This window comes from Ambystoma mexicanum, chromosome 11 (assembly GCF_040938575.1).
Source record: "Ambystoma mexicanum isolate Mex_15411 chromosome 11, UKY_AmexF1_1, whole genome shotgun sequence".
NCBI lineage: Eukaryota > Metazoa > Chordata > Amphibia > Caudata > Ambystomatidae > Ambystoma > Ambystoma mexicanum.
Window position 1 is genome coordinate 948,915,932 of NC_090934.1, and position 15,149 is coordinate 948,931,080.

General features: G+C 44.0%; 1 protein-coding gene across 1 annotated transcript in view; it reads right to left on the bottom strand.

Moving 5' to 3' along the window:
• Window positions 1-15,149, bottom strand: part of LOC138503959 (choline kinase alpha-like) — a 233,403-nt gene that overhangs the window by 170,623 nt on the left and 47,631 nt on the right. Inside the window, exon 5 of the mRNA XM_069624094.1 lies at window positions 14,084-14,217. Within this exon, the coding sequence (XP_069480195.1) occupies window positions 14,084-14,217 (134 nt within the window). The remainder of the gene's footprint in view (window positions 1-14,083; window positions 14,218-15,149) is intronic.

The window sequence follows — 15,149 nt, forward strand, 5'->3', positions numbered from 1 at the left end:
CTAACAAATCAACTTTAGAATCTGATGCAATGTATCTTTTTAGTCAAAGCTCTTGATGGCCAATATGACACCTACATCTCTGATGTCTCTAAAAAGTCAAACTTCCTACTGCACCTCCTCAGAGGTACTCTGCCTTTCCTCTCCTTCCGCAGAAGCTCATGGTCTCCCAAGCTCTGGTTCTCTCTAGGTTGGACTATTGTAACAACCTCTTTCTAAATATACCTGCCTCTACTCTCCACCGTCTGCAACTAATCCAGAACAGGACTGCGAGACTTGTCCTTAGCCTCAAACCCTGGGATCGTGTCGCTCCAGCTCTGAAATCTCTCCATTGGCTCCCAGTGCAACGATTAAATTCAAAACCCTCTGCATTGTCCACAAGGATTTCTGGGGCCTGGTCCAAAATACCTTCAGCTATCCCTCTGCAAATACCTCCCCTCTCGAGCTCTTCGCTCCTCTAACTCCCTCAGGGTCAGTCATTTTTCAAAGACACAAGCTGGGGGTAGATCTCAGTCTTCGGTTGGGGCCTCCCCCTGGAACAGCCTCCCTGCCACTCTAAAATTTGAGGAGAACCATCTCTGGTTCCGGAAGCACCTCAAGACCTTCCTCTTTGCTTCTGCCTTTGCTCCCCCTCTCCCCTGCTGATCTGTTATTTTCTTGGAACCGTGCACCTGGCCACCTCTGTCCTTTGGGCCCAGGTACCTGCTCACCCTGCCACCCTCCCGCACTCCCTCCGGGCCACCCCTTGCACTGGGGTCTGTATCTGTACCCATACAGCCCCCCCTCCTTTTTTTCTTCCTGCACTTATGAGACCTACCCTGTCTGCTGCCTTAAACCTAGCACTTGCCAATTGCTGACTGCACTACCACCGTTTGTTGCCTTTATTATTATTATTTATCTGTTTCTCCTTTTGCGCCGCACTCTCCACTTCTCCCCCTTCCATGCACTTTCCCCCTCCCCCTCTCCCATGCGCGTTCTCAATGTCACTGGGCCTAGTAAGATCGTTTTGTTCTCCCCTGTTCCCCTCCCTTGCCTTGTCGCGCTCTGAAACACTTGTGTACGAGCGCGATAGAAATTAAATATCAATATCAATGCCTGGATGCAGTCCCTCACTGTCGAAGTATTAACATTGAGACAACGGATGTTACTAGGAATCAGGTTGCTCATCACAATCACCCACACTGAGGAGGAATTATCCTAAATTAGGAAATCCACTATTGTACCATTGTCCCCCTGTGCTGTTTGTACCAGCATATACAGCAAGATACATTTGATCTACTACAAAGCAACATTTGCCTTGTTACAATGTCTTCTGCAATACCGTTATTAAATGCAGTTATTTATGTATTGATAATTAGTAAGTAATATCGGATGATGTGGACCTAGGTGAATCCCAGAATGCCAAACATGGACCAAATGCAAGGTGTCACAAGTGCAGTCACTCACTATTTTTGAGCTGCATCTATATTTCATTTGATAGCATGTGGCAATGTGGTCATGTTGCCTATACAGGGCAAAACTTTAACTCATCCAACCTCTACCGCTACTTTCATTTTCTGATTGTAATGTTCCAGGCTAATGGCCTATCACTGACTTTCAGAGCATAAACAGTGAGCGGTAATAACCCCCATAAATAACAAGCAAGGTGTTCTGAGGTGAGACAGCCAATTGTAGTAGTGTATATGTCTAGAAGAAATGTGTTCGACCAATGGAAAAACAAAAACATTGGATGGGACAACCTATCTGTCAAAGGTCAATCTATGAGGCATATTATATTGAGAAAACATTTGGCTAGAAAAGAAAAACGTTACTTGTATTCCTAGATCTCCATCATGGGTATCGCCATTATATTCATAAATAGAATATCTCGAAAGAGGAGTGAGATTCTGGAACACTAAGAAAATCTCTTCATAACCAAGCCAATCCTGAAAATTGCATTTTTTAAAATATTCACTACAGAAATAGGGACAAACTAAGCTCTTTTTTACCCATCTCATGAAATGAAAGATAAGCGACAAATGCATTCAAGGTACTGCAGAAGAAAGCCCTCATAAGCCACATACCAGGGGGCCTGTTATTCAGTCTCCAGCACTGTTAAAGGGAGAGCGTGAAAATGTTTTTCTAATCACGGAAATGCACAGGTTTCATTTCATTCCTTTGGTTTGTCAAGCACAACTTTGGAACTAAGGGACTCCTTCAGTCTGCGCTAGTCTGACTCATTCAACCAAATGCTTACTCCAGCAGCTGTGCCAAAGAATGTGTTTAAACACTTTTCAATGAATTCTACAAGGCACCTGATTCATTTCCCTAAAAAGAAATGTGCACATTCCTACGAAGAGTGTTATTGCTAGGGGTTCGAATAGCTATCTGAGAGTACCAATAGTATTTTTAGGGCTGTCCTCAAGGGGCTTGCACCTGCCCCCTTTACAATTATCATTGCAGTTCGTGGCTGTTAGGCAAAGTTTGAATGTAGTACCCTCTGGGAACACTACAAACAACTATGACTACAGATATAGGCAACCCAACCTTTGGTATAAGCTTGTACTACATAGTTTTGGTAGCGTGTTGAGCAGCCATGCTTATCTCAAGAGGGGAAATGTGAGCTGTAGTGGAGTTACACAAAGATTCACAGTTGCAGGTATTCAAGGTATCTTGCATAAACAATTACTAATTTATTAATCAGTCAGTTATAAAGCCTTCTTCAGAAGAGAGCAATAGAATAGTAACACAAATCTACTTCAATACTGTACAGCCCTTTTGGGATGCCCCACAGACACAACCTACACCCACAGGTGACTTCAGTAACAAGGCTGCTGGGGACGTTAATACCTTACTGTTGGCATACATAATACTCTGAATAGTTTATAAAAGGCATTAGAACGCAAGAAATTACAAATATTCTTAAGCAGGGCAAATACTTTCAGATAACAAGAGCACTTCAAGTAAATGGAAAGGTCTTTGCACAAGCTCTTAGGAGTCTTTGATAAAAGGACAAACCAAATGTAGGGCCACAGTTTTGTGAGTTGCAGACGTTACAAGCACTTCCACAGTAAGATGCAAGTTCTCTTAGGCTAGTTTTACAGTACCTTACTAAAGAAGAAAAAGATGCAGCTGAGGACTTCTGTTCCTGTACAGCTCTGCAGATCTCACTGTTCCTGTGCCTCAGTCGTGGGGACAAGAGGGAGGACGTCAGGGGATTCCTGCACTGTATTGGCACCGTCAAAGCTGGCAACCAGCAAACTTTACTTTCAGTGGCTGTTTTGTATTTCAGCTCCTTGCGCTATAGCAAATAGCAATAAGCGCGGTTCCTGGCTGTCAAGGTGGACTTTCCTCACATCTGAGGTCCCGCACTCAACTAAGGGGGATCAGGCTTGGTCAGTCCTGCTTTATGGGAGTCCGGAGGATCTTCCAAAAGCTTTAGGCCAGCTTACATGCAAAGCACACAATCTGGTGTCCCTCTCCCTGGCTCTCCGGTTTCCTGAGGAAATGCAACCAGCTCCAAGATGGGTGTCCAGGTGGCTTACTTGGGAGTTGATTGGTCCCACCAACTCAAAGGGAGAAGTCGTCCTTGCAGGGCTTCTCTGTCGATGCGAACTTGGCGATTCGGACCTGCAGCAGGGCTTCACCGGGCAAAACAACCGCCCAGGAGTTGCAGCAGCAGTCCTCTTCAAGCTCTTCTTCGGTTCCTTTGTCCAGTGGTCGACTGCCTTCCAAGCCAACAGACTCTCCTTTCATTCAGTTCTCTCCCATTCATTCCAGCCTAGCTGTCAAGTCACCCAGCAGGGTGGCTGTCCTTTCCGGACAGTCAGCCCGCCAATCACAGGGTGCATTTGGGTCTCCTAGGAGACTAAGCACAGGGAGTTTAACACCTCCCTCACTTCCTGCCCACCCCAGACACTCTGGAGCCAGAGGCAGGCTTCACTCATGAATCCCGCCAAAGGCGAATGAACAACGAGACCAAACCTGGTTTGGCACGCAGAGAAAAACTCGAGAAGGACCTTTCCACAAAGAAATGGCGACAAAAGACGACCGGGGACATGCTGACAAAAATGGCACCCTTGGGTGCTTTACTGCAGCTGCAAACGCAGGCTGCGGTAAATGCACACCTTGGTAGTTAAAATGAAACCACTGCCACCAGCCATTCAGTGAGGAAAGGGTAACAAAATAGTTGCATGAGAAGCTAGACAAAGGGGATATTAGGTAACCCCTCCAGCACCCTATTTAGAGATAGCGTGTGCTGGGTCTAGAAAGTTACAAATGTAAGTAAAGTCAAATTCACTTTACTGCTCTTGGAAACAGTAGTTTAGCCAAGAGAAGGTAGTTAAACCTTTGGGAAATCTGAAAGACTTCCCTGTGCCACTGCACTGAAGGTGCTGTGTGACACAATGTAAAAGATGATCCCTATGGAGTTTGTCAGACTCCACAACCAAAGGAAACAAGAGTTCAAAATCACATTAAAATACATGAGAGAGTGGGGAAAAGGGTCTCACTCTTTCCAGGTTAAAGAAATCAAGTCCTCAAAATCCAGCAAAGTTGCTGGGGGTCTCTAAGGTGGAGGGAATTAGCACATTTCTGAGAATTCTCCCCAACACTTGTGCACCCAGTCCCACTGCTAGAATCCTGCTAGGTTGTCTTCTGTCAAGCCCCTGGACCCTCAAGTAAAATACTCACCTGTTTGCCCAGTCTTCCTGAGGAACTCTGACCTTTGCTACTTAGGAACCTATCCTGACACTGCCTGTTGGACACTAGATCCTAGTGACCCCTCACCCCCTTCTGCCACTGAGAACATGCATGCTCCAAGAATAAGGGAAATACTTTTGAAATTGGCCTTTTTGCCTAGAAAAGAAAATAAGTGTAAAGTTACTTACTTGTAAGAGTTGGTTGGTAACTGCAATTCAGAGTGAACAGTTACAAAAGTTCTTTCTTACCTTGGATGTGTGATGCACTATTCTCAAAAGTAGGTTTAACATCTTTCTTTCCGTAGAGACCGTTTTGCCATTCTAACAGAAAGTAGATGTAAGGGTATATTACTCACCTGTGATTTGGTTGTGCCTCTTCCCAAAAATAATGTGTTGGTTTCACTAGATTATTCCTGTTAGGATAATTGTATGAGTGTCCCCCAACTGGGTCTTGCTTCACCTGACTTGTTGTTAGCCAGTCCAGAATACGACTGCATTAGGTCTTACCTACCTAGAATAATTCAGTAAAGTGTAACCCTTCCCTGTGCTGTTTAGACAGACACAAAAAGAGTCTTAGGTTTATACCTGTCCCAAGTTGCTGATAGCTCCTTGAAAAGGTATGAGTTTTACTTAACTTGAGTTAGCTGTGTGTTATCCCAAAAGTAGCTATAGGTTTTTACTCACCTAGTATAGCTTATCGCAAAAATAGTTATTGGTTTTTACTGTACCTAGAATGTGTTCCACTACTCACGAAACGTATACTGTTCAGTTGACTGATGTTGCTGAGCGTCACAGTATTACTGGTAGGGTCTACTGCCCTTGAATTACTGAATGTAATTGTGAAAGTAACCATTGGTTTTTACCCCAAGAACAGGTGTGACCTATACTGAATGTGTATGAAAAGGATTGCCTTTCCTAAAACTACTGTTAGGTGTTCCAAATAAGATTTATGCTTTGGTTGTGTTTTTATAATTGTGATTACATATAATGTGACAATAAGCCCGGAGACAGCGGACCAATACTGCCCCAGGGGGCATTATCATGGGCAGTATTGGCCCGCTGTCGAGGGGCTTATAGCCATTAATACCCCGGCCCGTTAGACCGTGCTACTAATAGCATTTCTTTCTGCTCCGAAATGTTGCTGCGTTTCGAAACAGAAAAAAAAAGTCAAATAAAATGGCCGCCAGGAAAGGGAAAACGTAATCTGTTTTCCCTTTCCATGCCAGCCATCGGGAGCAGACGCGCTGGGAACAAAATGTTCCCTGCGCGTTCACTCCCGAGAAAAGAAAAAGGAAGGTAAGGGGTTGGGGAGGGGATAGTTTGCACGGTAGGGGTGTGGAGGATTTTTTTTTTTTTACAAATTTAAACAAAAATACAAATAAAAAAAAGTACCTGAGTAAGGCGGGGGACGAAGGCAGCCTCCAGCCTTGGGGAGTCTCGGAGCGGGGATTGCCACGTTTCGAGCCTCATTGGCTAAGGGGCTGCCACGCCCCCCCACCAGGAACAAACACGGCACGTATGTGCGTCCATTGGGATTGCACTGAGGTATGGCTCGGAAATTGGATAATCATCTTTCAGTGTAATCCCGTGGAACGTAGTGCCGGGTACTAATGGGAGATAGTGCTCATTTCCCCCAAGATTTATGGGGAATTTTCGGCGCTTCTACCGCCGGCAGTAATAGCGCAGCGGTAATCTCGCCGAAAATCGGCAAATCCGCAGATTTGGCAGACCCTTAAATGCGGCGTTAATGTTGCATTTAAGGGTTACTGCCAAACGCGTGATGAGGCCCATAGTGTTTCAGCGTTTCTTTGGACCATTTGTATTACAATTTAATTTGTACCGATTCTACAGCCCTCTCTCCCTCCTAAAATAAGCCTTGCTGCTCTACCTACGCTACCCTGAACTCAGGTGGTACAGCCTTATACTAAGAGTGGAGTCTTGTACTGCCTCAGTTAAATGGTTTTACTGACTTCAGAAAAACTCTAACACACACCTATTCTTGCAGAGTAAAACCATAAGTTACTTTCAGATTACTTTACAGTAATACAAGGGTAGTAGATCCTGTCAATTATGCAGTGACACAACAAGAAAATCACAGTCAACCAACTTGCAAATATACTTTTCGAAATAGTGGAACACAGATTCAAGGAACAGTATATACCTTTACTACTTTTGTGATAACACACAGTTATAGTAGGTGAGTAAGACCTTTTTGGTGTAATATACAATTACAGCTGCTTTTCAGCTCAGTCGAACACAGGCCAAAATAAGCAAGAACTCTTTACACTTATTGTGTATGCACCAGGCTGACCAAGTACACCTAAAGGAACACTTTTCAGGAATGGCACAGAGCTATCCTAGGCAGGTAAAACCTAACGTTGTAATATTCTATTACAGTTGCTTTTTGAGATCAGTGGAACACAGATTGAGATAACCAATAACTAACCTGTTTTAGGATGGCACACTGCTAACTCAAGGTAAGTAAAACCCATATACTTTTTAAAGGGGCTATCAGCAACTTAAAAGTATAACGTTTGGAAGACTTATTCTGGGCAGGCTAACAGCAAGTCAGGGGAAGCAAGATCCAATTGGGGACACTCATACATTTATCCTAACAGGAATAGTAAAGTGAAACCAACAGCACTACACTTCACAGGTGAGTGACAACCTTATATATACTTTCCAGAACAGTGCAACAAACATTCAAGGGACCTAAGAGCGTTTTTAACTGTGCACTTCAAGAGTTACAGTTACCAACCAGCTTCTTTTACAAGTAACTTTTGCACACTTGGGTTCTGCATTGAAAAGGATACCTTTTCTTATCCAGTACTTCCCTTATTCTGTAGCATGAGTTCACTCAGAGGCAGTAGAGGGGCCCTAGTGGTCTAGGTGCCAGCTATAGGCAGGGTGAGATGGGGTTTAGTTGCAGGCAAAGTCACATTTTTTTTTAATCATTTGCATCAATTGGTTTACATTAAAACCTTAAATGCACAGAGAAAGACAAATAAACACCACATTAAAACACTGTCATTTACAAATCTAAAAGAAAAAGGAGACGCTTAATCATAACTCAAAATTGCTTTTGGGTTGATGAAAGTTTGCCTCTGCAGCATTAAGTCAAAATTGGAGAGACTTTCAGTTTATAGAAATCTATAAGTGGTAGACAAGAAAATGAACAGTAGTGATGATTAATTAGCAGTTCTTGGGACACCAAGTTTTTAACTTTGCTTCTTAGTCTAGATACTCCTGGACCATCATTAATACTGTCATTTAGTGTAATCTCAAGATATACCATTGATGGAACTCCTGGAACTAGTTCCCCATTTAGCAACCACTTAAATTTCTTACTCTTATTTTCTTGTTTGTTTGCTCCCAAGGTTAAAATTTTAGATTTCATTGGATTAATCCTAAGGGTGTTTTCCTGAACATATAACTCTAGTCCTCGCATCTGTCTCTGCAGGCCTATTTCGGTCTGATCCAGAAGTAATAGATTGTCTGCGAATAACAGGCAGCCCAACCGAGTCCCCGCGATCTTAGGCGGGAAGCTTCTCGTTTCTTCAAAGGCTTCGAACATTTCTGATATGAATAAACAGAAGACCGCCGGTGCCAGACGGCACCCGGCTCAACCCATTTTGTGATGTAATGTTATTTGACAGAGTTCCATTTCTATCCAATCTAATCTTCAGTGTGGTATCATTATGTAGAGCCTCCAGGGGCTCTCAGATCATTTGGGCACCCCCATTTTCTCAATTTGTTCCATAAAATTCTTCGATCCACTGAGTCGAACGCCTGTTCTAGATCAATTGACGCAATGTGGATGGCTTTGTTGTTTTTTTGTTTTACCATGCATTTTAATGTGTTGATGATTAAGACATTCAGGGCAGTGCCGATGCCTTTGCGGAAACCCGACTGCCATTTGTCTTGGAGGTTAGAAGCCCAGCTCCAAGCATTCAGTTGTCTCAAAATGATCGCCACAAATATTTTTCCACAACATCGAGAAAGGAGATAGGCCTATAGTTACCAGGATCTGACCCATCGTCCCTCTTGAATATGGGGACGACTATAGATTTAGTCCGAGAGACATGGATCCTCTTTACCTTCTTTATTGCATCAAACAATTTTACGATGAACGATGCCCCATGTTCCGGATCTTTGAGGATATCATTGGTAAGGCCATCTGGGCCAGCCACCGTTGAGGAGTTGTAGTTCCTTATAAGGTCTAAGACGTCCTGTTCGTCGAATTTTAGATCCCATGCTTCGTTTGAGTTTAGATGTATTTTTATCAGGCCAACGTTACTAGCCAGATACAATTTCCGGTAGTGATCATCCCAAGCTCGAGATGACACTGGATTTACAATTCTCAAGTCCACAGGCATACTCAGTTCATGAGTTTCCAGATGCCCGAGAAGTTTTTACTTGTAACCCGTTTTAGCATCTTTTCACTGCCCTGTTGTCTAATTTTATATTTATGTTGTCTCAGCCAGTTCTTGAAGGCATTCTTTGTCTTTTTGAGTAGGGCTAGATTACTCGGCGTGTTTGATTTTTTAACACGCCTGCTTGCCCTAGCTACAATTTTTTTTTTGGCTGCATTTTGTTCATCAAAGGCATGCCTATGTGTAGTGGCAAAGTCTGCCCTTTTTCATGATCACGAATAGCCATAAGTATATCAGGATATTGTAAAATATCAGCTTTTATCTTGAGCATGTGTCTAACGACATAAGGGAGTTTAATAAAGTTGATGTGTCTTCTCTTTATTCGAAGCCAGTTGCCACCTGATGTCAACTCATAATGATGGTCTTGTTGGTGGCGATCTGGGATTTTAACATTTCTATCCCAATCCTCACTTTTCAATTCAAGAATGTTGTGGTCGCTCTGGTCCGTGGATACCACTACCAGGGACCTGAGTTTCCCCATCAAACCTTCAGTAACAAAGATGTAATCCAGCATACTATCTTGCATTTCGCGCTTCCAAGTTTTAGCTGGGGGTCACCCCATATGCTGCCGTTTACCATGAAGATTTCTCTCGTAAGCAGCTCTTTTTCGAGATCAAGTCCTCTTTTTGTGTTCTCCGTTGGCTACAATGGTAAGTCCATTTTTTTGCCATTTTTGTCGAGACATTCCATATTGAAGTCCCCACAGAGAAGCACCCCAACGTTTGCCCAGAGTATCCTGGTGTCATCGATAGCCCTTGGAAGATAGTTTTTGGTGTTATGATCGGGCCTAGACCTCGGACTCCAACAAATTACAAATCAACAACCTCCACTGGGAAGGAGCCCCCAACTCCTTTGTTGATGTTGTCACGGTTGTAAGTTGTATCCATGGGCTTTTGTTGACAGAGGAGAGCACCATCAGGCCACTGGATCGTTGAATACCTGTTAAAAGGTCTGACATGGGTCTCCCTTTTTCTCCTTTTAGGCCTGGGTTTATGTGAATTTTGTAGCCTTCCAGGAGTGGAGTCTCTCGTAACCATGTTTCCTGGAGGCAGATCAAATCGTACTTAGACATGTCAAATGCAGTTTTCCCAAACAGATGCGAGAAACTCCTCTTGTTCCAGCTTACAATGAGCTTTGTTGGGGGGGGGGGGGTGTTTCTCGAGTTTTCCAGCTGATGTTATGATTTTACAGCCAAGGATCCCGCCAACCAACTCCAATCCTCACAACTTCCCACCACTCCATTTTTTTTTTCCAGAGGACCGATCTCTTGCCACCTTGCACACCAATTTGTATTGCTTCCTTATCCCTTTTGATACAAATCGCTTGGTGGCCTTGTTCTCTTACGGGATCCAATGGTTGTTTTCGTCTCTCATTAACCTCTCCTTCCATCGACGGGGCTTGTGGGGTAGTCTGGTCCATGTCCATCTCCCTTAAGGAGAAACCGTGTGGAATAATTTAGGTCCCTCTTTTGCGAGTAGACACTTTGTATTCCATGACCCCATGTGCAATATTAAACAAGTATTTTACTTTAAAGTTAGTTGAGGGTCCAGGGACTTCAGAGAAAACACCCTAGGAGGATTTTGCAGTGGGCCTGGGTGAACTACATGAGTGGCCTCCCAATCACAGAAAAAACCCCAAAGCTAAAAAGAAATCACAAAGGCTTAAGGTAGGTAAAATACCCAAGCCAACACAGTACCTCAGCACAGAAGAAGAGTTGCAGCAGGAAGACTTAAGGATCTGCAGCCAAAAATGCGGTTGATGGATTCCTTTGCCAAGAAGACAGGACTCTGGAAGAACGTTTGCAGCAGGGATCACATGAGAAGGGTCCAGGCAAGAGTTTCCTCGCAGCTGGATGCGGCTCTGGATTTGACACCTTTTCAGGAGCACAAAAGGGAATATCGCTGGTCGGATTCTCATTGTTTGCAAGGTCCAGCACTCTGGTGAGGGGACTTTTCAGACCTGAATGCCTCTGGAGATCCAGCAGGCTGCCCACGAAGTTTCAGTATGATTCGAAATTCCAAAGACTACACTGCACGATGGCTCGAGGTCCCAGGCAGCCCGCAAGGTCGCAGCACAATTTGGGATGGCTCAAAATACAGGTCTTCTTGAGTCTAGTGGGTCTCACCAGGATCTGGGTCGTCATTTTCGGAGTCCCCAGGTTGATTGGAAGGAAGGGCTCAAGTAGGCTGGACCACCTTCCCCGACTGGCTGTACTTCTTTGCTACTGCAGGAACCGAGTGCCAGGGGTCGAGAAAACCGTAGGGAAGTGCAACGTCTGCGATCTGCCAAAAGCTCCAGGAGTCTCCCCAGGACCCTCCAGAAGTAGGAGGACCAGAGCTCAAGTCCCCTCACCAGAGTGCTAGACTCAAGGAGTGAAGGAAGCCCAACCGGGATTCAAGATCTGTGATGGTGCCATTTACCGCACGTTGAAACCGCGAAGTGCTGCTTATCCGAAAAGAGCCCGTAGCTGCAGACGACCTCCAATTTGCTGCCGCAGGAGTCCTCAGACGTCCTCCCTCTTGTCCCCACAACTGAGTCTCAGGAACCCAGGATCTGCATCGTCGCAACAGGACAGAATCCAGCTGGACCACTTCTTCAAACCATGGGTACTGTTCAGACTTTGGGTACTTACCTCAGTGTCTTTCGCTTTGCTCTTCTCAGTTGAGACATGCAGTGGCTACTTTTGTTAGAGTTGATTGCAACTCTGCTTTCCACAAGTTTAACAGCGTGTGACCCTAACTCACTTTGAGCAAGACTTTTAATTAACTACGAAGTGTCTCAGCTCCATAGACTGTTCTCCAATTGACATTGGTTGTCCTGGCTCCCTGCAGACTCTTCTAGTCCATTGACTTTGATATTTTCTGTCCCTCAGAGGTGATAACTTTTTTTTTTTAGACTGTTATTGCTGGGAAAGGTTTGGTCTAGACTTCATTGGAAGATTTAAGTATACACACACCCTGAGAACCTGTTTAACATTTTTCCTTCCTTTAACCTTTCCTTTCTGCAACCTCAGAATCTGCAAAGTGTACTAGTGATATATAAATGCCATTACTGCCCTTGTGAATGAAGTCACCTCCGGGTGTAGGAAGTGTGTAAAAAGCATCTCTAAAGAGTATCACTAAACCACTAAACTTATGCTGATTCTGGAAAAGTATTTTAAAAGTATATTTGATTGTTACATATATTGCCCTTATTAAAGAACGCTTATTTCAAAATTGATGTTAACTATTTATAACTGATGGGTTACTTGGCTACTTGTATTTGTGAATTTCATTGGGCTACCTGTATTTGCGGCTTTCATTGCTACAGCTCTACAGCTCACATTTACCCCTCTTGAGATAGGCCTGGATTCTCATTCCCACTACCAACTTCTGTAGTACAGCCCTATACCAAAAGGTTGGTTACCTAATACCAAGTAAAGTGTTGTGTAGTCACACACAGTGTTACTACATCAATTCTTGCCTAACAGAAGGAAAGGGACCAAGGAGAAGGAGCACCCAGAGAGAGCCCAGGGAAGGAGGGGGGCACATTGAACAATGGCAGAGAAATTAAATTAAATTGGGATGCCTTGTTCTGTGAAAACCAGAAATGGCAGAGATGGAGGGTTGAATGGAGACGTGCACGACCAGAGTAGCAAGACATGACAGACAGAACAAGGAGGGTGCTTGCAGAAAGGGTGAAGGGAGACATGGACCGCCATAGCAGCAAGACTCAAGGGCCCAAGGAGAGTTATAAACAGAGCCAGCTTGCCCAACATCACAGCAAAGGATGAGCCTGGCAAACAGGATACCCATTGAGGCCCTCTTCTATGGCCCTAACCAAGCGGCACTAGCAAAACGCCCTGATCAAATTAATTTACATAAGCATGGATCTGTCACATTGGAAAGTTCCAGCTAATACTTGTAGCCAGTGTAGGTGTTGGCAGATATTGGTTCCTTTGGTGGGTCAGGCGAGTGACCGCCATGATAGGAAAGTCAGGGAACACAGTTGTGCATATAGAGCCAGAGGCAGCTACCAACACTGGTGGCAGTTCCCTCACCAGGATAAGGTGGTCAGCGTATGGTTGAATGAAAAGGTTAGGGAAGTTATTTTCGAGGGCTGCAGATGGAGCTCCTGAGCACATTCACATGACCATGTGCCAGTCAAACTGCATTTAACATTGCAGTGCCTGTGGGTTTTGAAAGGGTCTTGGGAGCGGTCAGGTTTGCTCTGATGGGTCCAGGGGGAATGTCCACTATGAGATGGTTGGGGCACAGAAGGCTTGCAGTCACAGAGAAACACTGGCAACTAAAAACGCCAATTAACACCCCACCAGGAAGAGGAGCCAAGCATCAAAGCACTGCACACGAATTAAAGTTCCGCGGGTAGGTTGTCACATGTTGGGTCCATGAGATGCAAAGTATCTGGCTGTTGGTGTTCTACAAGACTGTAATCTTTGGGTGGGAACAGAGGTGGCATGCTTTCATTTTTTGTTGAGTCTCGTTGAGTTCATATGAATGTAATGGTTAATAACCCAACACTCCTTTACCTTGCCTTGACGGAGTCATAGGAAGTCATACATGTAATACATACACGCACATCTGTGGAGATGACAAATTCCTATGCATTCATTCATAAACGTGTAGAACAAATTGCTGCTACCTCAGGCTCCTATAAGAAAGTAAGTAATGCTAACCTAGAACAATATAACAACGAAACAAGCTTTCTGAAGTGACGAAGCAAGGTGCATTGAATAAATTAAAGCTCCAAGTGTGAAAGGTAGATAAATATCTTGAATTAGCATTTCTTCTAAAAATGAAAATCTGTGGAACTGCTAAGATAGATTGCACAATGGTAAAGAATAACCAACATGAAGATTTCAGAGACAAGTGAAGGAAGGAAACTTAAGTAGGGCTATGTCAGTGTTATCCTTATTTATTCTAGTTGCCACTCTATATGAAAGGTAGCTTCAATAAGAATGTTTAATATGCTTACTTTTCCATTGTGCCAAATAGCCACTTTGGTTCTTTGTTAAAGGGCATTCTCATGCCATGGAATCTGGCCATCTTCTCTGCAATTTCAGCAGATAACTCGGGCAGACTCAGTTCTTCGGTTTCCAACTTCCGACTCTAAAACAGGAAAGAGAAACAATTAGACCTAAATGGTAAGTATAATAAAAGAGCACAGTTCCTGAGATGGGCACCAGAATCCTGAACACTATCACACAGTAAGGGAAGTACGATTGAAAAAGTACAATTTAGACACTACAATGACTACTACTCCTAATGCACAGCCAATAGTGCCCTTTTTGCCATACTTCTGAGATAGCTGTCCCCTGGATATGGAACCAAAGTGTTTCCGCCAACCATTTCTTTAATAACCGATGCAAAACAGCTGGGTTGCACATGTGTGGCCATGTCATTCCATGCTCCACCCCTCAGATTCCCATCTAATTCAATCAGACCTTTAACAAAATCAAATGGCATTAGCTATCCTTTCATTAGAGGGGACGATAGGTTGTATGGAGGTAAGGGAAATGAGGACTACAAATGCATTAGTCTCTATGGTGAATTTATTACCCCCATTTACTATAGTCCACTAGTTAGTATTTTTTCCAGATGGTTGATATATGGCAGGACCTCACGAAGTCCGCACGAAGTCAGGTAGCCAGTTTGAGATTTGATTTTTCGGACAATTTGCAGAATGTTTTCATTTTTGGCAATAGGATTTATTAGTCCAGGGGTCTGCAACCTGCGACTTGCCATATGTTTTGGTCACCGACTCCGACACCTCACAATGACTTTGCTGGTAAGGGCTCATGGGAGTCATTGTCCAAGGCATCTGGAGAACCACAGGTTGCCAACCCCAGGGTTAGTTGAATCTGATCTTCAGTTAGCAAAGACATCCATGCATTCCCGAGGCAAGATCAAGTGACAAACGTACCACCCAGCAATCGGGAAACAGCGTGTGAGGTAATGAAGATATGAAAAAGAAAGTTATGCCAAAACTAAAGTGGGCTCTTAGCTGCAGCGGTACATTCTGCATCGCAACACAAATTATG